Source organism: Prionailurus viverrinus, chromosome B4 (genome assembly GCF_022837055.1).
Source record: "Prionailurus viverrinus isolate Anna chromosome B4, UM_Priviv_1.0, whole genome shotgun sequence".
Classification (NCBI taxonomy): domain Eukaryota; kingdom Metazoa; phylum Chordata; class Mammalia; order Carnivora; family Felidae; genus Prionailurus; species Prionailurus viverrinus.
The window spans coordinates 11,393,957-11,420,029 of record NC_062567.1 but is presented as its reverse complement, the minus strand read 5'-3'; the positions used below and the strand labels follow the sequence as shown (position 1 = coordinate 11,420,029).

The 26,073-nt window shown below is 40.0% G+C and overlaps 1 protein-coding gene across 1 annotated transcript in view; it reads left to right on the top strand.

The window, feature by feature from the left end:
- ITGA8 (integrin subunit alpha 8) overlaps nt 1–26,073 on the top strand; it is a 206,746-nt gene that overhangs the window by 83,686 nt on the left and 96,987 nt on the right. The window contains exons 13-14 of the mRNA XM_047868227.1: nt 6,009–6,214; nt 9,447–9,638. Coding sequence (XP_047724183.1) covers nt 6,009–6,214; nt 9,447–9,638 — 398 coding nt within the window. The remainder of the gene's footprint in view (nt 1–6,008; nt 6,215–9,446; nt 9,639–26,073) is intronic.

Here is a 26,073-nt window from a genome sequence, read left to right as displayed (position 1 = left end):
TTGTATTATATTATCAGAGCGGATTTAAACATAAAGAGACACAAATAAAACCTGTGTATGCTACCCAGAGATTTGAAAGAAAATTGTGCCTAAACATTAGACATTTTGGATAAAATGAAATTTAGTGTATATATCCTTTTATAAAGTGCCTTTACATAATAATTTAGGCCTCATACAAACCACCAACATGACCCAAACAGAAAGAGTGGATTTTAGTGAAAACTTCATCATTGATATTATTTCCTCATCATTAATTGTTTTAAGATTAAAAAAATACAGGCTGGGTGATATAAATATATCATATATATACGATATATATCTCTCTATCTCTATAGCTTAGATATATATATGTGTATATATACGTGTATATGTATATATACGTGTACATGGATATATACGTATATAGATCTCTAAGAGAATGTATATATCTTAGAATGGCACCCAGCCTATTACATAACTATGTATTAGAAGGTCACTGAAAAATATCTTTACTAATAGATATTTTAAAACTTTAAACTTGAATTGGGGGGCATTTTCAAAACCAGGATTTGACAAAAACCAATTGTGAAATAGTCTAATAGCACACATAGCTTACTGCGATGGTTTTTTTCAGGGTTTTTTTGCCTTACGGCCCATAATAAGAAATACATTTGACATTGCAGCCCAGCACACTACACAACTGAAACAAAAATTACATGGAACAATATTTATTCTCATGTGTAATGTGTTCACTCTATTTGCTGTTGTTTTCTGTTTTGTTCTTAAAAATTGATTTTGCAGTCCACTAATGTGTTGCCAACCAAGCTTTAAAAACGCCAGCCTAAACGATAATATAGATTGTGGCTCTTAAGCAGTATTGCTGTAATAAAATAATACTGACACTAAGTGCAAAGTATTCTATAAAGCACATTGTACCAATTAAATCCAACACAGTTATTGTCTTTCAACCTTATGAGAAACACAATTATAAATGAAAAACAAATGTCTTTCTCTGTTTTTATGGCATTTAGAACATTTTAGAAGACTTACACTTAACTATCTAGGGAATATATTTCTAACAAAATAAATCAAGGTTGTCATAATACTTCCAAGAATCCAAAGGTCCCATGGGTGTGCTAGTCTGTCACAATGATGCGGTGAATAATTTCCCATTTCTAGAACTTGTGTCGGCAGGGAGAAAGGCACTGCACCAACCGTGCCAGTCCTGCATCACGTTGGCACCCTTGGGGACCAATTTTATGGCTTGTTCCTTCTTTACAGAATGAGAAAATGGCCCCCACTCCATCTCTACAGCAGAGACCAGTGACTTCAGACATTTTTGAACCACAAGGCAGCAACACAATTAGGTGTTTAGCGAATGGCCCTGCCTACTGGCAATAATGATAACAGAAAGAGAAGCAACCAGAGACCTGCGGGGGAAGATCAAGGCAATAACCCCAATCCCTGCTCTCCTCTGGTCTTGGAGCACAGCAGGATGGCAAGCAATGGGAATTGTTTTTTTTTAACCAATGTGCTTGTCCTATTTTTAAGAAGATGTTTTGGGGCACCTGAGTGGCTTAGTCGGTTAAGCATCTGACTTCAGCTCAGGTCATGACCTCACGGTTCGTGGGTTCGAGCCCCGTGTCGGGCTCTGTGCTGACAGCTTAGAGCTTGGAGCCCGCTTCGGATTCTGTGTCTCCCCTCTCTCTGCCCCTCCCCCACGTATGCTCTGTCTCTCAAAAATAAATAAAAACCAGTTTAAAAAAATTTTTTTAACGTTTTACCTAAGTGTAGTAATCCAACTTAGGTTTTGGAATGTGAGACCCAAATGAGAGCCATTCCTATTTACCCATCCCCCTACTCACCTCCAGAAGGGCACTTGTGATGAGCACAAGGTGATGTGCATACAGAATGTTGAGTCACTATGTTGTACACCTGAAACTAATATAACAATGTATGTTAACTCTACTGGAATTAAAATACATTTTTTAAAAAACAAAAGAAAAAATAATAGCCATTCCTCAGGTCTATCTATAACCGTCCTCGCCCCCATCCACCCCCCCCCCACCCCTTCCTTCTTACAAGTCGGCCAAGTAACATTCAAGGTGTTTCTTGCTTTTCCCTGCGATAGGTCTCCTGCTTGGGAGACAAGTTAAGAGCCTATTCTTGAGGTAGCTGGGGCCCCAGACTATCCCAGAGTTACATTTTACCTTGTTTCTGGCTCCTACAAGGTAGGAGAGGGAGAGGGAGGATGCATTGTGCTTTTTTACCAAGAGCTCTTTCTGTTTACATTGCTATAATGTAAAAATATTGTGTATTCCCTCAACACCTAACCCAGTGCCTTCACAATACCTATCATTTATTAAACTACTACAGTATGGACTGTCTATATACGTGTGTGCACACATTTGGAAGGAAGACGTACAGAGAGAGACAGAGACAGAGACCGAGGGAGATCTTCAGTGATGTATCCAATGATGTAGCCTATTTCTACATTCACATTTTTAAGGAAATGTAACTTGTTCAATAGGGCACAGCTTGTTACTAAAAGAGCTGGCTTTTAAATCTAGATCAGGAGAACGTTAAAACTCATGCTTTTCCCATATCATCTGATTCAACTTACTTTTTCAATTATCTTTTTTTTTTTTTTTTGGTAGGTCTTATTTTTTTTAGAGCAGTTTGGGTTTATGGAAAAATTGAGTAGGAATTAAAGAGAGTTCACATGTATTCTCTCTCCTCTCCACCCTCAGTTTCCACTGTTATTACCCTCTTGCATTGGTGTGGTACATTTGTTACATTATTAACTGAAGTGCACGGTTTACATTAGGGTTCACTCTTTTGGTTCTATGTTCTGTGAATTTTGCCGAATGCAGAATGTCACGTATCCACCTACAATATCGTACAAAATACTTTCACTGCCCTAAACACACCCCGTGCTCTATCTAGTCCTTCCTTTCCCTCCCCTCACTCCTGCCAGCTGCTACTCGTTTTTACTGCCTCTATAGTTTTGTCTTTTCCAGAATGTTATACACATGGAATCATACAGTATGAAGGCTTTTGAGACTAGCTTCTTTCACTTAGCAAAATGCATTTAAAGTTCCTCCCTGTCATTTTGTGGCTTAATAGTTCATTTCTTTTTATTGATGAGTAATATTCTGTTATATGATGTGCCACAGGTTATTGGTGCAACCAAGGATATCTTGGTTGCTTCCAATTTTTGGCAATTGCAAGGTTGGTTTTTTTTTTTTCTGGACCTAAGTTTTTTCAATTCACGTGCGTGACCACCTAGGAGTGTGATTATTGTATCATACGGTAAATCTGTGCTTCGTTTTGTAAGAAAGTGCCGTACCGCCTTCCAAAGCGGCTGTCCCATTTTTCGTCCTCACCGGCAATGAGTGAGAGTTCCTGTTGCTCCGCACTCTTTTCCAGCATTTGGTGCTGTCACTGTTTTGGATGTTAGTCATTCTAATAGATTCGTAGCAGTATCTCATTTTTGTTTTTATTTCCAATTCTCTAATGATATTTGACATTGGGAATCTTTTTATGTGCTCTTTGCCATCTGTAAATCTTCTTTGATGATGTGTCTGTTCAAATCTTTTGCCCCATTTTTAATTGCGTTGTTTTCTTATTGCTCTATTATATATCATAAACATATAATATTGGTTATATATAACAACGATAACATATGTAATCTATTGTATATCCCATACATATAATATTGGTTATATATAACAATAATATATGCTATGTAGTATATAATGGTATACTGTATATGTTATTGTTATTATTACTGTGATTTCATATTATTAAGTTTTAAGAATTCTTTGTATATTGTATTTTTCCAATTAAAATTTTGGCACCCCTCTAGCACGGAGCCCACCTGGATCGCTCTCTGTACCCTGACTCCACTCAGAGACACTGGTTTGGGCTCAGGGTACTGTCACCTGGAAAGCCTGCCTCTAGAGCCACCTGTCAGAATCCCACTCAGGTCTAAGGCCGTCTCCCCCATGAGCATTGCTTAACTCTCTCAAAGTACCAGCCCTCTCTCCTACCCAGGATCTCTAGGATTTAGTTTGGATTACTTGTGTGCTTTTTTCCACCCTGCCTTGTCTGTAGTTAAAGGAGTGGCAATTTGGTTTCACTTGTAAGTTAATTAGGACCGGGGTTGACCTAATTGTCGCTGTATTCCTTGAGTCACTTATCACAATGTCTTAAATACAGTTGTTACACAGAATGTCTCTTGAACCTGGGTACTAGTTGACCACTGCAGGGAAGGCGAGAAGTTGGAGAAAGAGGCGGTCAGGGTGAAGTTGCAATGTCTTACAGATGCCTTCTATCTGAAAGGAGGACTTCTTTTTGGTTTTCAGTAACTGATCACCCTCATTCCTGCCTTTTAGATGAATGGTGATATTTTTAGTTAAGTTGGCAAGTTTCTGCATGTTGCCTAATCTATGTCAGCATAAAAACCAAAGGCAGATTTTTCTTTGGATTATTGCCCCTCCCAAGATTGGGGCATCTTCAGAGGTCATTAGTATAGATCACATTTTGAATTTTGGTTGACGTGACTTTTCTTAAGATTTCTAAAATAAAATAATGTATGCACGTGTTCTTAAAAACTGAAATAGTTTAGGTAGCTCTGTTTTACTCTTCTTCATGCCCATTGGCTTTGTGAAGGTAACACTTTTAACCACTTTTGTATTTTGTTCTCTTGGGAGGCTATATCTTTATCTGTAGATAATGCACATGGGTATTTGTTTCTTGAATTTTTTTCAACCTTAAAAATTATTAATTTCCTGCTAGTGTATCTCCATTTACAAAGAACAACTATCAAGTCCTATTTGGGATGAAAATTTGTTTTCTATCTTTTTAGGTAGTACTATAACCCTCTCTGGTCTCTGCTTTATTTATTTTTGAGACAGAGAGAGACAGAGCATGAACGGGGGAGGGTCAGAGAGAGGGAGACACAGAATCTGAAACAGGCTCCAGGCTCTGAGCTGTCAGCACAGAGCCTGACATGGGCCTCGAACTCATGAACAGTGAGATCATGACCTGAGCTGAAGTCAGACGCTTAACCAAGCCACCTAGGCATCCCCCCGCCTTTTTTTTTTAAAATTTTTTAATGTTTATTTATTTTTGAGATACAGATAAAGACAGAGCATGAGTGGAAGAGGGGCACAGAGTGAGGGAAACACAAAATCCAAAGCAGGCTCCAGGCTCTGAGCTGTCAGCACAGAGCCCGATGCGGGGCTCAAACTCACGGGCCGCGAGATCATGACCCGAGCCGAAGTCGGATGCTTAACCGACTGAGCCACCGAGGCGCCCCTCTGCTTTATTTAAATGGAAGTAACAAGAGGAAAGAAGAAGGCAACATTTATGTTAAACCTTATTACTGCAAGAAAACTTCATAATTTATGTGAATCATTCTGCTATTGTAGACAAACACTAATCCACTTTGAGAGAAACCCTTTTTAGGTCCTTTTGATATGTTTTGCTTGTCTAGCGACATTTTCTGGAAATGCACTAAAAATCTTTTGAAAAGGGTGAAGTATCTGGTTTTCTTAAAGTGGTCATTTGTAACACAGTCTAAAAGCTCAGTGTAACAAGTCTTCTTTTCCTATAACATTCTATCCCATAGACATAACAAAGCAATGAAAGAAACACGGTGATTGTAAAATGTACCTGGGGAAAGGAAAAATACCAATGGAAATGTACTAAGCTAATTGGTTAAAAATGTATCCACTGGCGGAGGGGGGGGGCGGGGGGGGGCAGCACCTGGGTGGCTCAGTCGTTGGGAGACCTCCCGACTTCAGCTCAGGTCATGATCTCATGGACTGCGGGTTCGAGCCCTGCATCGGGCTCTGTGCTGACAGCTCAGAGCCTGGAGCCCGCTTTGGATTCTGTGTCTCCCTCTCTGTCTTCTCCTCCCCCCACTCCACCCCATGTTCTATCAAAAATAAACATTAAAAAAATATGTCCCCCTGGAATCTCACGTCTGTCGGTGCTCTGACCTCTCTCTTTGTTCCCTGCAGAATGGATGATGTATTGATTGGGGCCCCTCTCTTCATGGAACGTGAATTTGAGACCAGCCCTAGGGAAGTAGGGCAAGTTTATCTGTATTTGCAAGTGAGTGCTCTTGTCTTCAGAGACCCACAGATCCTCTCGGGCACCGAGGCTTTCGGGAGATTCGGTAGTGCTGTGGCACACTTAGGAGACCTGAACCAAGATGGATACAATGGTAATTTATACCAATATGTGGAATTGTTTATGTGTTGTAATTCATGTTACTGTTACATGAAGGAAACAATGATGTCTTAGAAGTATTTACAGCAATGTAAATACAGGGTACAGTTCTTATTATTGATTTTTTAAATTTTAAATATTTATTTTTGAGAGAGAGACAGAGCATGAGCGGGCAAGGGGGAGAGAGAGGGGGAGACGCAGAATCTGAAGCAGGCTCCAGGCTCCGAGCTATCAGCACAGAGCCTGACGCGGGTCTCGAGCCCATAAACCGTGAGATCATGACGTGAGCCAAAGTCAGCCGCTTAACAGACTGAGCCACCCAGTGCCCCTATTATTGATTTTTTATGAACTATTAAAGAAATCTCAAGACAATTTAAAGTTAAGTTGTCATAGATCAGCTCTAAATAAAGGCAGCTGTTATTTTTTAAATTAATATTTGGAGTTAATGACTCAAAGAAAACTAAAGAATCTTCCGTATGTACAGTCAAGACAAAGAAATGCATGCTGATATATGAACAAGAATGATGCCTTGTGATTAACCCATTTGAGTTACATATAGGCTTTGCTGAATTTTAATTGGTCGGTAAATTTCAGCTTAAAGCAACTTCAGTGTTTGCAGTAGTGTTAAATTCTTGGTTTAGGATTATGATTCTTTAAAGTAGGAATTTATGAATCCCTCGCAAGTACCCTTTCCTCAGGAAGACATGCAAGCTCACACAAAGCTTGCTCGAATTTGCTCGAACAAAATAGCCTAGGGAGTGTTTGCATCAGAGCAGTATTCATTAGTACCTTTGCCAAGGGGTATTGTAAGGTTAAGTTTTCTTTCATACATCCCAGAACTGTATGGTTAGTAATTTTTAAAGTGCCATAAAACAAAAATGCATATTACAAGTTCATGTTTCCAGGAAAATAATAAAAAGAGAGACAAGTTTATCTTTAACTGATGAGCTGCTTTCAAAACCTGCCCTATCCCTGGGCACCATGCAAAATATATTTATTTTGCTACATTATCTGTTGAGTCATCCTTATCACCATATTTTCCTCTAGGTATCTTTTTTTTTTCTCAAACCCTTCATGATATTTTTAAAAGGTAAGAGAAGCATTTAAAAAAAATTTTTTTTAACGTTTATTTATTTTTGGGTCAGAGAGAGACAGAGCATGAGCGGGGGAGGGGCAGAGAGAGAGAGGGAGACACAGAATCGGAAACAGGCTCCAGGCTCCGAGCCATCAGCCCAGAGCCCGACGCGGGGCTCGAACTCACGGACCGCGAGATCGTGACCTGGCTGAAGTCGGACGCTCAACCGACTGCGCCACCCAGGCGCCCCAAGAGAAGCATTTTTAATGGCAGAAAGCGTGTTCTGCCTCTGATGTCACTGATGTATAAACTGGGTAAAATAGGGGCACCTGGGTGGCTTGGTGGGTTAAGTGACTGACTCTGCACAGGTCAGGATCTCACGGTTCGTGAGTTCAAACCCCGTCTTGGGCTCTGTGGCAACAGCGAGACCTGGGATTCTCTCTCTCCCTCTCTCTGCTCCTGCTGTGTGTGTGTGTGTGTGTGTGTGTGTGTGTGTGTGTGTGTGTGTGTGTCTCAAAATAAATAAACTTTTTTTAAGTGGGCAAAATAATGCCAGACTGGGATGAAACATGGGACCGATGTGGACGGACCTAGAGGAAGTGAAAGAAGGGTCCCTTTGCACCTGCCACGTGATGCAATCTTCATTTTCCACAACAATCTGAGATTTGGGATAGTTTATCCTTACCTGTTAAGTGAAGCTGGAATGATAATCCTTGTTACGTAGTCAAAATCCATTCACGATTTACTTAGTCTTGTCAAACTTAGGAGCAAAGAGAAATAAATGACAAAATGGGGATACATAATTGTCACCCGCTGTGGCGAGCTATTATGTTATTGTGTTATTGGTGCTCTTTCTTTATGTAAAACTAAATATTCGAGTGTTTTATGTTTTTTAAATTTATGTATTTATTTTGTGAGAAAGAGAGAGAGAATCCCAAGCAGGCTCCCACTGTCAGCACAAAGCCTGAGGCGGGGCTCGATCCCATGAACCATGAGATCATGACCTGAGCAGAAATCAAGAGTTGGACGCTCAACCGACTGAGCCACCCAGGCGCCCCTTGTGTGTATTGTTTAGAACAATTCTGATGGACACAGTGTGTGGAAGTTAACTTTCATTCAGTGCCATATTTAAGTGGGAGTTGAGTGGTAGGGTCCTTTCCGGGTTTCTCTGTATCCTCTACTGTAAAATGGGTCCTGCCTACCTCATGGGTTGATGTAATCATTACATTAGATAATCTCTGTGAAAGAGATTGGTTTTTTTTCCTTTTAACAAGAAACTCGTAAGTACCCTGCAAAGGTGTCTCACCTGTTCTACTCAGCCTGGTGATGGGACCCAGCCCTCCCTGTGGCTTGTTGCTAAGTTCCCATGTAGATCATCCTCTGCCTTGCTCCTCCAATGGGCCAAGTGCTTTCCAACCTTGGGCCTTTGCACACCAGTTCTTTCTGCCTGGAGCGCTCTCCCCTCCGATTTCACATGGTTGGTTTCATCTTGTCCTTAGATTTCCATTTCAGCGTGAGCCTTAATGACACCTTGCCTGATCCCCTAATCTAAAAATAATAACCTGACAGAGTGCCTGGACGGCTCAGTTGGCTAAGCAACCTACTCTTGATTTCAGCTCAGGCCATGATCTCACAGTTCGTGAGATCAAGCCCTGCGTTGGGCTCTGAGCGGACAGCATGGAGTCTGCTTGGGATTCTCCCTCTCCCTCTTTCTCTCCCCCTCTCACGCTCCCTCATGCTCTCTCTCTCTCAAAATAAATATTTTTTAAAAGATATGTAAAAATAACAACCATTCTCCATCACATTAATATTTTTGGTTCTTCTGCATAGAGTTTGTCACTTTCCATATTTCCTTGATCGCTTCTTTATTCAAATCGTCCACTACCTGCACTAGAGTATGAATGTTCGAAAAGCAGCATCTGATTTGCTGTCACAACTGCTGCGTCCGACACATAGCAGTCGCTCGACAAATATTTGCAGGATGGATAAAAGGCAAACAAATAACTTATGGTTGCTGCAGTATTATGAAATTTTCATGGAAAGCTTAATAAGGCCTTTGGATTTTATGATACGGCTCTTCGATTGCACTTCATTCTACGTCTCAAACATTCTTCCTGACTTAAAAAATATGCTTATGTGTGTCCGTTTGTAGACATTGCCATCGGGGCACCCTTTGCAGGCAAGGACCAAAGAGGCCAAGTGCTCATTTACAATGGGAACAAGGATGGCTTACACACCAAGGCGTCCCAGATTCTGCAAGGATTGTGGGCCTCCCAGACCATCCCTTCTGGATTCGGCTTTACTCTCAGAGGAGATTCAGACATAGACAAGAATGATTACCCAGGTAAGGGTTTCTTTCTTTTCCCATGAGAGCCCACTTCCCAGAAGGAAGCCCGTTCTCGGGACAGCACATCATGTGAAAGTGGTTCCCCTCCTGAAGGGGAAGGCCAAGCTTACCCACAGATGGCCCCGGGCTTTTGTCCATGATTCCCAAGTGACAAAACAGGGAAGGCGGACAAAACAAACACTCCCCTTCCCGCCAAGAAACCATGTGAGAAAGGCAAGGTGGCTTTTGAAAACCTGCACTGGACGTAAAACTTGTCAACTTGGCGACAAAAGTTTTTGTTTGAAACCCCTCGGTAAGCTGTTGTCCATCGAGGAAGACTTGCCTGAGGGCCAGCTAGAGCAATTTATTTTAACCCTGTAATTCCCTTTTGAGCTCATAGTTCTTGTTAATTAACTCATGAGCCTCAACATTTCTGTCATCAAGCTCATGCTTTTGGAGCGTTAAGTGTTTTCTAGCCGTCCTTTGGGGTTTTTCAAAATAGATTGCGTATTTCAAAGAGAAGCAAAAGGAACTTGTTGATAAGAAAGATGGTAAACTGTTCTTGGTGACTTCACTCCGACTGAGGGCTCGTGGAAATTATACCGCCCAGCGAGATAATTCACGGTTTGTGCGTGCCGGAGGAAGGCACAGTTTGTCTTAACGGATTGTTTTGGGAATCCCAGGGTTTTCAGCAGAGAGCATTAGACTTCTTGGTTTTATGATGCAATTTTCATTTTTATGTTAGTTATTTTAAAATGGTTTCAACAAATACTGAGAAATTACTACTAGTTAACCAACAGCTTCAACTATTTATTAAAATCTGTCTCATTCCACCACGTTCACGCTAATTGGGTGCTCTCCATATGTCGAGGGTTTTTTTTTTTTTTTTCTGGTTTGGGGCAACATTCCAATACACTGACTGCCTAAACATACATAACTAATTCCATCCTTCCGTTTTCTCTTCCCCTCTGGCATCAGGCAAAAAGGATACTGTATCATCTTCTCATAAATTTGCCAGAAATCTTTCCTGGCACCACCAAAGACGTTCTAATGGGCTCAAAGCAGATTTAGTTTTATATCGTATACGAATACATCCTACCTCAGCAATTTCAAGAGCGTCTAGTTAAGTTTATTTTCTTAGGTTATACTATACTAGTCTAATCAATGAGGTTAGTGGGGTTTTTTTGGGGGGGAGGAGGGTGTCATTCATAATCCATTCTATTTTAAATAATCCAAAAATTAGTCCCTTATGTGATTTCTTCCCAAAATATGTCAGGATGATTCATGAAATTCAACTCATAGGCTGTAATCTTAGATGAAGAGTTATTTTTGGAAAGCTGTTGCTATTCATTATGCTTGTCATATACTTACCTCAGTACCAGGGAACTTGACAGACAGGTGGCTGTACCTTCCGCCAGGTAAAGGAAATAAGGGATGTATTGCGCGCCTAGGAAGTTCATCAACTTTCTTTCAAGTCTCCTAAATAAAAGCCAGGAAGGAGAGGATCATGAGACAATTTTTATCTCCAGGAATATTTCTTCTGGGGGTGGGTGGAGGGTTGAGGGAGCGGGGAAAGAGAAGGCAGACAGGGAAGAGAGAAGCTAAAGTAGGTAGATGTTGGCAACTAGTTACCTCTTAATTATGTCTTCTTTTATCCCTTCTTAACAATCGGAAAAAGGTCATTTGAAGCCATTCGTTAACCGTACCTACTGAGGCTGATTCAATTAATAGTAATTAATGAGGTTAATGCAGTCTGTGTATCTGTCTGTAAAGTAAATGTCCTTCACTAAGGCAAGACCATTCGTGTCACTAATTGGATTCTTATCCCTTGAGATCATCTCGAGGCGTTCGGTGTGCGACTGTACATCTTCTTAGTAGACTTGGGTTCTGGTCCCGGTTCTGCCTCTCGAATGGAAATGTGGATGTCTTGTGATTCATGATCCTAGAGCATTTTCCTTGATCCCCATCTCTTTACAAAAGAATGACATTCAAAGAATTCTCCTTAGAGTGACGCCAAGTCCCCAGAGACCTGTGCAGAGGCAAAACCCTAATGGGGGGGGGGGGTGGTAATAACTACATTCTCTTCCCCACTACGATGGATTTGAAATCCACAGGCATAATTCAGGAATCAATTGAGCAGATGTTCATTTAGATTCAAGACTTTCTCCTTTCCTGTCTCTGAGGCCACTCTTTCAAGGAAGGGAGTGGCAAAGGGCGTGCCTGTTGTCCAGGGACTAGGAAAGGGACATCCGGCCCAAGTGCATCATCTGTTTTTACTAGCTTCTGCCTGAAGGATAATTCAGTCTCTCCAGGCCTTTCACGCAGTGCTTAAGTTTCTGTGGTTAATCCCATGGCCTCTGTAGTGGCCACTGCTCGAAAGTTCCATGGGTCATGAGTCCTCATTCTATTCTGGCCTCTTCTGGTCCGTTCTTAGCATGTGCTTCCATGCTATGGTTAGGACCCAGACATTTACAGGTTAGGTTTTCAGGTTTCTGAGATTGTTTATCCCCCTGGATTATTCCTTTAGCCATTGCTAAGTTATCACCAAGACACCTTATTACTCCAGCCTAATGGAGTTTCAACCTTCTTAGGTTTTGCCTGGGAAATAGCAGTGTTCCCTCACCCTGAGGCTATTGGGTGGCATGCGTTCCAAATCCTATAGCTCATTTTATAAACTGTATGTCCTGGTCCCCCATGGTCTATCTTGTGATTTTTTTCCAAACCAGTTCTACCTGGAACTTACAAAGAAGTATAGTTTTCTTTCTCTTTGGGGTCCTGCTCTCCCAAATCAAAATTAATCTTCTTTCAGATTATGGTGCCTTCCAGGAGTCTCAAAATCCATTTAACAAGTTGACTTTCTTCTAAGATATATCTGGTGGTCTTCAATAAGCAGTGATTCTCAATCTTAGCTGCACATCAGAATCACTTGGGGGAACTTTATTTTTTTTTAATGTTTTTATTTATTTTTGAGACACAGAGAGACAGAACATGAGCAGGGGAGCGGCAGAGAGAGAGGGAGACACAGAATCCAAAGCAGGCTCCAGGCTCTGAGCTATCAGCATAGAGCCCGACGCGGGTCTTGAACTCACGGAGCGTGAGATCATGACCTGAGCCGAAGTCAGACGCTTAACCAACTGAGCCACCCAGGCGCCCCATCACTTGGGGGAACTTTAAAAACTCTGTCTGCTCAGGTCACTCTCCAAGTATAGAGTCAAACTCTCCAAAGTCAGAACCTCTGGGAGGGGGGTAGAGTTCAGACCAGAGTAACATGGGTAAGTCACTTGGGTGATTCCTATGTTCAACCCACCTGAGAACTAATGACATAGAACAAAGTTCCCCCTTTAATGAGTATCGAACCAATGGGGCATCTTGTTAGAATACAGATTCTGATTCAGGTCAAGGGAGTGGGAAAGACTCCTCCTTTCTACCGGCTTCCCAAGTTATATCACTGCCTCACGGCTTCATACTACATCCTGAGTAGCAAGCTATTTTGACCTATGGAGTCTGAGATGAGGTTCTTACCCAGGACCTTACTGTGAGAAACAATGCTCTCAAGGCTTTGTGCTCAGTTCCCATGCCTACGGTAGTTGGATATGCAGTGTTCTCTTTTGGCAAGGACCCGTTCACTAAACTCTGCCATTCCATTTATTCTTTCCAAGTTGTCAAACTAACCCGAGGGTCTTTTCTCCAGGTCGCCTCTGTGTGGTTACGGCCATTGGGATGCATGGTCCTGATACATGCTCTGGCCTCATCTGGAAAAACTAAGGAAGGTCCACTGAAAATACTCAGGGTTTTTTTGTTGTTGTTTTTTGGGGTTTTTTTTTGCATGCACTGCTCTGCATCTCCTGGGAGTTACCTGTGCATTTAAAATGATGCCTCATTGGCTTCCATTTAAAATATAGGATCCATTTGTTAGGGATTGGCCCACCTTAACCTGGCTTAAGCCGTAGAGGGAGCCATTTATATTAAGGCTATAGGAATATCTCAAGGAAACCTAAAGACAGCAACTCTCCTAGGCCCCTGGATGGGACTGACTGACTGAGATCCTGGATGGCCAAGACTTCCTTTATGCCTCTCTCTTACTCTTGCCTCTGCTTTTCTTTGCACATCTGCTTCTCTCTCTTCCCCTCTCTCTCTCACTCCCCTTCTCTCCCTCTCCCTGTCTGGACCACAGTTCTCTGAGCACATAGTGAAGTGTCATCTGCAGGCTTTGCATGCCGCAATTTTACTCACTCAAGGAGACTGTCTACAATTCATCTCAGTCCCACATTGTAGGGAAGGGCATTGTATAGACTCCACGGCAAAGGGTGACATCTTCCAAAGAAAGCAGGTGTTGACTTGTGGACTGGGCAAGTATGCCAGGGAATACACGCCTTGATGCCCCTGTGAAACAAAACAAAACAAAACAAAATGGCCCTAGGAAATACGAAGGGAAGAAGATAATTGAAAACAAAAATCTTTCGTTATAAAAATTAAGTAATAAAAGTGGTTGTTAATTGCTCATCGCTCTTTGAATGTTTGTTCCTTTTGTTTCAAGGTCCAGAAGAAAAATACGTAAAGAAATTCCTTCATTCAGTCAAAACATATGTATTAGTGTTTGCTATGTATTAGACATCGTGCTGGGGGGACAGTGGCAAGGCGTCCACTGTCACTACCTTCCCAGAGCTGACATTCTAGGTAAGAAAGACAGTTAATTAATTACAATAAAGTGTGAGCATCGAAACATTGAAGGCTTTAAACGCTAAACCGGTTTTGGAACACAATAACATCTGAAAAAATTCAAGCATGGCTGCTGAACATTATGCTTATGAATTTTAAGTCTATTATGATAAAAGTATTGTTGGCCTTTGGAACTTCTGTAATGATTTGGTCTTCATTAAATGAATCAGCTGAGGAAGAACTATGAGCTCTGCGGTTCCTCAGATGGGCACCTCCACTCCCCCTGACAAACTTCCAGGAGCCAGGCTAACTCCATGATCAGGGCTACAAATTATGTCCAGGTTGTGTCCAGCCAAGGGGCAGGTGAGGGCAGATTCATATACCAGGGAGTTCCCTCCCTCCAGGATGGGGCAGGGCCACCTTTTTAAATGCACACACAGGCATGGTGGGATCTCAGTGGCCCTCCATTCTAAATAGATCAGAAACAAAAATCCCAAAACTCTTCCCTCTTTCTACTTGGTCACCTGCAGAGTTCAGGTAAAGACAAGTCCCCAAGCAAACGGTAGATTTGACATTCTGCATTGAAATCAGTCAAACCCATAGGAGTTGCTGTTAAATGGAACACACTTGAAAACCTGGGCTTACCCAAACTGATGGCTTCTGAAGGGGTAATTTATCCCATTCTTATTTTTGAACGCTTTTTACCTCGTTTTAGGCACCAAGTGTTAGCAGCCGTGTCTGCGAGCAGAGCCGTGTTGGCTTCCCCTTGTCTTCACTGCCTGCCATCTACCCACTTCCAGGCACACTGCTATGAAACCTACCTGTGATAATGGCAGGCACACATGTTGCCCATTCCTTAGATAGCGTGCTGTCTCTCTCTAAAGATAGATACGCTTTACATGTTTGTGATACAAGCCAGCTGCCTTTTGCAGGAAGAAAGAGTAAGGTTGATGGTGATGTTTGATGTGCGTTTCTTTGCAAATTACAGCTGTTTCACCTTCCGGACTGATGAAAAATCAGGTCACATAGGACCCGAAATAATCAAAAGCACAGACGTGCAAAAGGTGGCTTGATTTACTACTATGCCATCCACTGCATAGCAGAGAAATACAGTTCATATCCTCTGGAATATTATTTTTGAATATTTCTTATGCACACATGTACATACACTCACACTTATATGTGCATATGTGTATATATGCATGCGTATTTTGTGTGTGTGTGTGTATGTGTACCCCAAGAGAGTTTATAGGGTAAGGTTAGATGATACTCCATATTTTTCTTTTTGGGAAACATCAAACCCGTATAAAAATAACCTATTAAAGTTAGCAACGTGTCTGGGAACAGGAGAAGGGAAATCAGACTGGCCAGGTTAAGATTCCCATCCCTCATTGATGGGCTGTGTGGCAATGAACAAATTACTTGAGTTCTCTGAGTTTCTATTTCCTTATCTGAAATTATAAGGCTAATAATATTTCCTTCACTTGGTTGTGTGTGTTTGCACTTTCTAAGTCTGGAAAAGGTGTTTACAAAATGTTGTGAAATGGCTTAGAACAAAAAAGGAAATCCATCTGATTGACATGAATACAAACAAAGCTAATTTACTTCACAGACATATCGGGCCACATAAAATGCTGAAAAGCTGCATTCTAGGACTCTGGAGATGGGCGAAATGGGTTTCAAACTTGACCCCACTGTTTCCTAGCTGTATAAAAGCATAGGACAATTTCCTAACCTCTCTGAACTTCGATTTTCTTCTCTGTGAAATTGGATATAATAAGTTGGTTTAAAGATAAAATGGCATTATTTATATAATGTGAAATGAGATGATGTGTTTAAGTTAAAATGAGATTACATAGAACATAGTTTAATAAATGGCAGCTCTCCAATCAAGTTTTCTTTCTTTCTTTCTTTTTTTTTTTTTTGAGAGAGAGAGAGAGAGAATGAGCAGAGGGGGCAGAGGGAGAGAGAGAGAGAGAGAGAAAGAGAGAGAGAGAGAGAGAGAGAGAGAGAGAGAGAGAATCTTAACAGGTTCCATGCCCAGTGTGGAACCTAATGTGGGGTCGATCTCACAATCCTGGGATCATGACCTGAGCCAAAATCAAGAGTCGGTCGCTTAATCTCTGCTTTGTTCTTTTTTTCTCTCTTTGTTCAGGGTCTCACTGATGTCCTCCACTCTTTTTTTTTTTTTAATGTTTATTTATTTTGAGAGAGAAAGAGATTGTGAGAGAGAGTAGAGGAGGGGCAGAGAGAGAGAGAGAGGAGAGAGAGAGAGAATCCGAAGCAGGCTCCCTAGGGTCAGCACAGAGCCCACCCCTGGGCTCTATCCCACACACGATGAGATCATGACCTGAGCTGAAACCAGGGGTCAGACACTTAACTGATTGGTTGCCCCCCAATTAAGTTTTGAAACAAGACTACATTTTGGAGGCATTATTTTCTTATGCACACTATTGCTATTATTTTCTTTTGCTTATTTAATTCCCATAGTCCCCATATATTTTCTTCCCCCACCCAGACAAATAGGAATATGAAAGGAGGAACACTGACATTGAGACTCTGTTGGGTTGGCAATCTCTTGTAAAAGTCCTGTTGCTAGGCCCTCACTAGAATCTTCTGCTAATGTCATGTGGTTACTGCCCTGCTATGATGTAGCCCCACCACTCACCCCATCCTACCTCCCACCCCTACATGGAAGATGGTGCACAGGGGACTTCTCCCATTTCTCACTACTGTGATTTATTGGATGCCAAGAATGGAAAATGTTCTTCCTTCTTAACCTCTTAACCCGTTAGACGCATTTAATTTCATATAAATTGGGCCTGAACTAGGTGACGACAATGGAAACTGAAAGGAAGGAATTAAAGAAATCATGTAAATGAAAAATAGTCAAGGCTTGATAATGACTGGCCGTGATAGAAGGTAGAGGAGGTGGGGTTAGTGAGGAAGAGATGTTAAAGATGACTCTGGAATTTTTATCCAGTGTACCCAAGAAAAGAATGGCATAGTGGACAGACATGGGGAGATTCAGTTACAGAAATAAAGAGATTCTGCTATAGAAATAGTATTTGGAATAATTTTCCTAATATCTAGATTAACCATTCAGTATTTTTTTAGGTTTATTACAGTAAATAGTATCATCAGTATACATATATAAATAGGAGTCATTAGTATATTGATTCCTGGCACCAAAATTCTTTTTCCTATTCCAAATATGGATGTATTCAGGTTTCTGTTCTGGTGCTGATTAGAAAATGAGGGTTGGGCAGAGGAGTATCTTGTATACATTAATTGAGTGAAAACATTTCAAAGAAGAAACAGCTGTGATAGCCAGAAATCCCTAAAATTCAATGATCTAGCCTAATCCTGTTAAACATGATTGTATAACAAGACCATCTGCTAAATGCATAGCCCAGACTTTGGAGAGCGGAGGAGGGGAAGTACAGATTCTGTTGAGGTGCAGAAATCTTACAGGCAGTGAAAACTAGGGGAAGACATGGGCTGAATGCCAAGACTATCATTGTCTTGCTGAAGCCCATAATGCATGATGATTATACCATGAAGCCATCTCAGACAATTATACCAAATGGGAAAACAAAAAAAAATGACCCATTATTTGTTTTAATGAGTGCTGTGTGCATGAGTGTGTGTGTGTGTGTGTGTGTGTGTGCGTGTGTGTGTGTGTGTGTGTGCGTGCAAGCAAACAACCAAGCAAGAGAGAACCTACACATAAGAAATAAAAGGGTTTTAATCAAAGGGAATAATGGATAGTCATACCTTGAACTCCTTGAAATTGATTTGAAGTTTAGTTGAAGTAAGTTCAAATCTATAGTCAAAGTTTATTTCTACTTCTCAAACCCCACTACTCAGGTTTTCCTGAAAAGCAAAACATTATGTTCCTTACTGAGCAAGATTTTCATAATTTCATTATAAATACATTGTAAATTAGAATATTAACATTTCTTGTAAAAAAATCTTATGAATTAGATTAAATAAGTCAACTGACAGAGTTCCTTGACTTGAATTCAGTAAAGTGGAAGTAAAAATGAATGGAGAGATAAAACATGTGAGTTCCAGAACCAGTTCTCCCAAGATAATGTTATTTTAGTAACTCAGCTTCTCTGGGCCTGACTTTCCTCCCCTGAACGTGATATGGATGAATAGAAAGCTTCTCCAAGATTTCTGATTCTATAATCAGATTTTATAATCCAAGATCTAGACTTACTGCCTTCCAGATACAGACACTACAAAAAAGAGAGAGAGAAAGCGAGAACTGTAGGCCAATATCTCTGATGAACATAGATGCAAAACTCCTCAACAACTGAACCCAACAATACATTTAAAAAAATCATACACCAAAATCAAGTGGGATTTATTTATGCAAGAGTGGTTCAATAATCCCAAATCAATCAAAGTGATACATGACATCAATAAGAAAAGGGATAAAAACCACGTGATCATTCCAATAAATGCAGAAAAAGTACATTTGATGAAGTACAACATCAATTCATGAAGAAAACCCCAAACCAAGTAATTTTAGACAGAACATACCTCAATATAATAAAGACCGTATGTGGAAAACCTGCAGCTAACATCATACTCAATGGTGAAAAACACAGCTTTCCCCCTAAGCTCAGGAATAAGACAAGGATGGCCAATCTCAGCCCTTTTATTCAACATAGTACTGGAAATCCTACCCACAGAAATCAGACAAGAAAAAGAAATAAAAGGCATCCAAATTGGTAAGAGAGAAGTGAAACTGTTACTATTTGCAGATGGCATGAAATTATATATAGAAAACCCTAAAGACTCCATCAAAAAACTACTAGAACTGATGAATGAATTCAGTAGTGTCTCAGGATACAAAATCAATGTGCAGAAATATGTTGCATTTCTAAATGCTAATAATGAGGCAGCAGAAGGAGAAATTAAGAAAAATTATTTTTACAATTGCACAAATAATAAAATATCTAGGAATAAAGTTGACCAAGGAGGTGAACCAAGGAGGTGAAAGGCCTGTACTCTGAAAACTAAAACATTGATGAAAGAAATTGAAGACAACACAAACAAATGCTTTTTCTGCATCTATTGAGAGAATCATATGGTTTTTAGCCTTTCTTTTGTTAATGTGGCACATCACATTGACTGATCTGCAAATATTAAACCAGTCCCACAGCCCGGGTATAAACCCCACTTGATCATGGTGAATAATTCTTCCAATGTACTGTTGAATTCAATTTGTTAGTGTCTTGTTGAGTATTTTTTCATCTAGTTTCATCAGGGATATCAGCCTGTAATTCTTTTCAGTGAGGTCTTTGGTTTTGGAATCAAGGTAATGCTGACCTTGAATCAGTTTTGAAGCTTGCCTTCTGTTTCTGTTTTTTGGAACAGTTTGAGAATAGGTATTAACTCTCCTCTAAATGTCTGGTAGAATTGCTCTGGGAAGCCATCTGGCCCAGAACTCTTGTTTGTTGGGAGATTTTTCATTACTGATTCAGTTTCTTTGCTGGTTATGGGTCTATTCAAATTTTCTATTTCTTCCTATTTCAGTTTTGGTAGTTTGTATATTTCTAGGAATTTGTCCATTTCTTCCAGGTTGCCCAATTTGTTGGAATATAATTTTTTCATAGTATTCTCTTATAATTGTTTGTATTTCTGTGGTGTTGGTTGTGATCTCTCCTCTTTCATTCATGATTTTATCTATTTGGGTCCTTTCCCATTCTTTTTGATAAGTCTGGTTAAGGGTTTATCAATTTTGTTAATTTTTTTCAAAGAATCAGCTCTTAGTTTCATTAATCTGTTCTACTGTGTTTTGTCTGTTTTTTCTATATTGTTTATTTCTGCTCTTATCTTTACTATTTCCCTTATTCTGTTGGCTTTAAGCTTTATTTGCTGTTCCTTTTATAGTTCTATAGGTGTAAGGTTAGATTGTGTATTTGGTACCTTTCTTGCTTCTTTTTTTTTTTATTTTTTTCAACGTTTATTTATTTTTGGGACAGAGAGAGACAGAGCATGAACGGGGGAGGGGCAGAGAGAGAGGGAGACACAGAATCAGAAACAGGCCCCAGGCTCCGAGCCATCAGCCCAGAGCCGGACGCGGGGCTCGAACTCCCGGACGGCGAGATCGTGACCTGGCTGAAGTCGGATGCTTAACCGACTGCGCCACCCAGGCGCCCCCCTTTCTTGCTTCTTGAGATAGGCCTCAATTGCAATATACTTTCCTCTTAGGACTGCCTTTGTTGCATCCCAAAGGGTTTGGACTGTCATGTTTTCATTTTCATTGGCTTCCATGTATTTTTTTTTATTTCTTCATTCATTTCCTGTTTAACCCATTCATTCTTTTGTAGGATGCTCTTTAACCTCCACGTATTTGAGGGCTTTCCAAATTTTTTCTTGTGGTTGATTTTGAGTATCATAGAGTTGTGATCTGAAAATATGCATAGTATGATCTTGATCTTTCTGTACCGGTTGAGGGCTGATTTGTGACAAAGTATGTGATCTATACTGGAGAATGTTCCGTGTGCACTTGAGAAGAATATGTATTCTGCTGTTTTAGAAGGAAGGTTCTGAATTTATCTGTTAAGTCCATCCAGTCCAATGTGTCATTCAAAGCCATTGTTTCCATATTGATTCTCTGCTTAGACAATCTGTCCATTGCTGTCAGTAGGGTATTAAAGTCCCCTGTTATTATTACATTCTTACCAATGAGTGTCTTCGTATTTGTAATTGATTTATATATTTGGGTGTTTCAGGTTGGGGGCATAAATATTTACACTTGTTAGATATTCTTGATGGATAGAACCAAAGGTGTAATCATCAAGACAGCATGGTACTAGCACAAAAACAGACACATAAATCAATGGGACAGAATAGAGAACCCGGAAATGGACCACAAATGTATGGCCAACTAATATTCAACAAAGCAGAAAAGAATATCCAATGGAAAAAAACAATCTCTTCAGCAAATGGTGCTGGGAAAACTGGAAAACAACATGCATCAAGATGAAACTGGACTACTTTCTTACACCAAACACAAGAATAAATTCAAAATGGATGAAAGACCTAAATGTAAGACAGGAAACCATCAAAATCCTAGAGGAGAAAATAGGCAGCAACCTCTTTGACCTTGGTTGCAGCAACTTTGTACTAGACATGCGTCTGGAAGCAAGGGAAACAAAAGCAAAAATGAACTATTGGGACTTCATCGAGATAAAAAGTTTCTGCACAGCAAAGGAAACAATCAACAAAACTAAAAGTCAACTGACGGAATGGGAGAAGATATTTGCAAATGACGTATCAGATAAAGGGTTAGTGTCCAAAATCTATAAAGAACTTACCAAACTCAACACCCAAAAAACAATCCAGTAAAGAAATGGGCAGAAGACATGAATAGACACTTTTCCAAAAAAGACATCCAATCATCACTCATTACCAGGGAAATACAAATCAAAACCACACTGAGATACCACCTCACACCTGTCAGAATGGCTATAATTAACAACTGAGGAAACAAAAGATGTTGGCAAGAATGTGGAGAAAGGGAAACACTTTTGTACTGTTTGTGGGAATACAAACTGGTGTAGCCACTCTGGAAAACAGTATGGAGGTTCCTCAAAAAATTAAAAATGGAACTACTCTATCACCCAGCAATTGTACTACTAGGTATTTATCCAAAGGATACAAAAAGGCTGATTCAAAGGGGCACATGCGCCCCAATGTTTATAGCAGCACTATCAACAACACCCAAAAGATGGAAAGAGCCCAAACGTCCATCAACTGATGAATGGATAAAGAAGATATGGTGTATATATACAATGGAATATTACTCAGTGATCAAAAAGAATGAATTCTTGACATTTGCAACAACACGGATGGAACTAGAATGTATTATGCTGAGTGCATTATATTAGAGAAAGACACATATATGATTTCACGCATATGTGGAATTTAAGAAATAAAACATGAAAAAAAAAAAAGAAATAAAACAGATGGACATAGGGGACGGGAAGGAAAAATAAAATAAGATAAAAACAGAGAGGGAGACAAAACATAAGAGACTTTTAACAAACTGAAGGTAGCTGGAGGGGTGTTGAGTGGGGGGATGGGCTAAATGGGTGATGGGCATTAAGGAGGTCACTTGTTTTGGTGAGCACTGGTGTTACATGTAAGTGATGAACCACTAAATTCTACTCCTGAAACCAATACTGCATATGTTAACTAACTTAAATTTAAATTAAGAAATAATAATAATAATTTTTTAAAAAAAGAAAAAGGAATTGAAGACAACACAAATAAATGGAAAGATATTCCATGCTCATGGTTTGGGAAAACAAATATTGTTAAAATGTCCATACTACCCAAAGCAATCTGGAGATTTGATGCAATCCCTATCAAAGTACCAACAGCATTTTTCACAGAACTAAAACAAATTATCTTAAAATTTGTGTGGAACCACAAAAGACCCCAAATAGTGAAAACAATCTTGGAAAAGAAGAACAAGACAGGAAGTGTCACAATCCCAGATATCAAGTTATACAAAGCTGTAGCAATCAAAACAGTATGGGACTGGCACAAAAATAGACACAAAGATCAGTGGAAAAGAGTAGAGAGCCCAGAAATAAACCTGTTATTTATATGGTCAGTTAATCTTCAACAAAGGAGGCAAGAATATCCAAAGGGGAAAAGACAGTCTCTTCAACAAATGGTGTTGAGAAAACTGGACAGCTACATGCAAAAGAATGAAATTGGATGACTTTCCTACACCATACACAAAAATAAACTTAAAAGAGATTTAAGGACCAGGGGTGCGTGGGTGGCTCAGTCAGTGAAGCGTCTGACTCGATCTTGGCTCAGGTCATGATCTCATGGTTTGTGAATTCGAGCCCTGAGTCAGGCTTTATGCTGGCAGTGCAGAGCCTGCTTGGTATCCTGTCTCTCCCTCTCTCGGACCCCCTCAAATGAATAAATAAACTTAAAAACAGCTTCACAAAAGGGATTAAGGACCTAAATGTGAGAACTCAAGCCACAAAAATCCTAGGAGAGCACAGGCAGTCATTTCTCTGACATTGGTCATAGCAACATTTTTCTAGATATTTCTCCCAAGGCAAGGGAAACAAAAGCAAAAGTACACTATTGGGACTACATCAAAAGAGAAGTTTTCTGCACAGCATAGGAAACAATCAACAAAACTAAGAGACAACATACTGAATGGGAGAAGATATTTGCAAATGATATATCCAATAAAGGGCTAGTGTCTAAATACATATAAAGAACTATACATAACTCAACATCCAAAAAACACAAATAATCCAATTAAAAATGGGCAGAAGACATGAACAAAGATCTCTCCAAAGAAGACATAGATATGGGCAACAGACACATGACAATATGCTCAGCATCACTGATCATCAGGGAAATGCAAATCAAAACCATAATAAGATATTACCTCACACCCATCAGAATGGCTAAAATCAAAACACAAGAAACAACAAGTGTGGGTGGGGATGTGGAGAAAGAGGAATCCTCATGCATTATTAGTGGGAACGCAAACTGGTACAGCCACTGTGGAGGCTTCTTCTATAGATTAAAAATGGAATTACCGTATGATCCCATAATTTCACTGCTGTTACCCAGATAATATAAAAACACTAATTCAGGGCGCCTGGGTGGCGCAGTCAGTTAAGCGTCCGACTTCAGCCAGGTCACGATCTCATGGTCCCTGAGTTCGAGCCCCGCGTCAGGCTCTGGGCTGATGGCTCAGAGCCTGGAGCCTGTTTCCGATTCTGTGTCTCCCTCTCTCTCTGCCCCTCCCCCGTTCATGCTCTGTCTCTCTCTGTCCCAAAAATAAATAAACGTTGAAAAAAAAATTAAAAAAAAAATAAATAAAAACACTAATTAAAAAAGATAAATGCACCCTTATATTTCTGCACCATTAATAGCTAAATTGTAGAAGCAGCCCAGTGTCCATCGATAGATGAATGGATAAAGAAGTGGATAAAGAAAGAATATTACTCAGCCATAAAAAAGAATGAAATCTTGTCATTTGCAACAACATGTTTGGATCTAGCGAGTATAATGCTAAGTGAAATAAGTCAGAGAAAGACAAATACCGTATGATTTCACTCATACGTGGAATTTAAGAAACAAAACAACCAAGCAAAAAGAAAAAGAGACGGACCAAAAAAAAAAAAAAAGAGTCTTAAGTATAGAGAACAAACTGATGGTTACCAGACAAGAGGTGGGCAGGGGGGTGATTGAAATATGTGAAGAAGCTTAAGGGTACACTCATCCATGATGAGCACTGAGTAATGTATAGATAATGTATATTGTACACCTGAAACTAATGTGACATTGTGTGTTAAATATACTGGAATTAAAATACAAAATAGTTTTTTTAAGAAAAATGATGTTTCATCTACCCATTTAATTTTTTTAAATCTGTATGATTTCATGGATGTTTATTTTGGGGCTATAAACTATTACTACATTTGTTTATATTTGTTGCCTATTGTGTTCGATATTTGGCCATTGGGAATGCTTTCCAGTTCATTCCTGTATTCATTTTATTTTTTTAATTTTCATTTATTTTTGAGAGAGAGAGACAGAGGACAAGCGGGGGAGGGGCACAGAGAGAGGGAGACACAGAAACTGAAGCAGGCTCCAGGCTCTGAGCTGTCAGCACAGAGCCTGACATGGGGCTTGAACCCACGATCTGTGAGATCATGACCTGAACCGAAGTGCAGCGCTTAACTGACTAGCCGCCCAGGTGCCCCAAATCATGTGTTCTTTTAATATTTCCCATCCTCTTACAAGAATTTCCTCACTGTATAACATCACAGTATGCTCCGAGCTCATCTTGTATTTTCGGTGCTTCAGCCCTGGAATCAACCTTTCTTCAAAAACCTACAGTTTCTTTATTGAAGAACAATCTTTAGAAATCAAGATCTGGACACTAGGTTTTGTCATGGTAACGAGCATGTCAAGACTTGTAATGCATGGAATTCTGTAGATTGCCATGTTGTCATATATTACAGCTCCATTGCAAACCATCAATATTGCTTGAAATCAACAAATCATGTTTTCATTATTCAACCTACGCTTTGTAAGTCAACATTTTTCATTTTAATTGCCAACAACAGGTATTTGGGCAACATTAATATTATTCGGCTAATGTTGAGAACAGCCACCATTTTTCTTCATTTTTAAGGATAAAGGTATTTTCATATTTACTAATTATATGATATTCAAGAAATTGTACTTTTGAAATACAATTCATTAATTTATTCAACAAATACTTATTAAGTGCCGTTCGTGTGCCTGGCACTCTTCTAGGTTTTGAGGATATAGCACTGAATTAAACAATGACCCTGTCCTCATGGGCCAGAGTTCAAATTCTAGCTGTTACCATGGCTGACTGTGTAAGCATGACAAGTTACTTTAAATTTTTTTTTTTCAACGTTTATTTATTTTTGGGACAGAGAGAGACAGAGCATGAACGGGGGAGGGGCAGAGAGAGAGGGAGACACAGAATCGGAAACAGGCTCCAGGCTCTGAGCCATCAGCCCAGAGCCTGACGCGGGGCTCGAACTCACGGACCGCGAGATCGTGACCTGGCTGAAGTCGGACGCTTAACCGACTGCGCCACCCAGGCGCCCCTGACAAGTTACTTTAAAGGGATGTTGTGAAAGTTAAGCTAGATACGTATGTATAATATGTATAAAGCGGTTGACACTGTGAACAAAACCTAGTAGGAATTGCTAAATATTAGTTATAAGTGACCTATTGATACTATTTT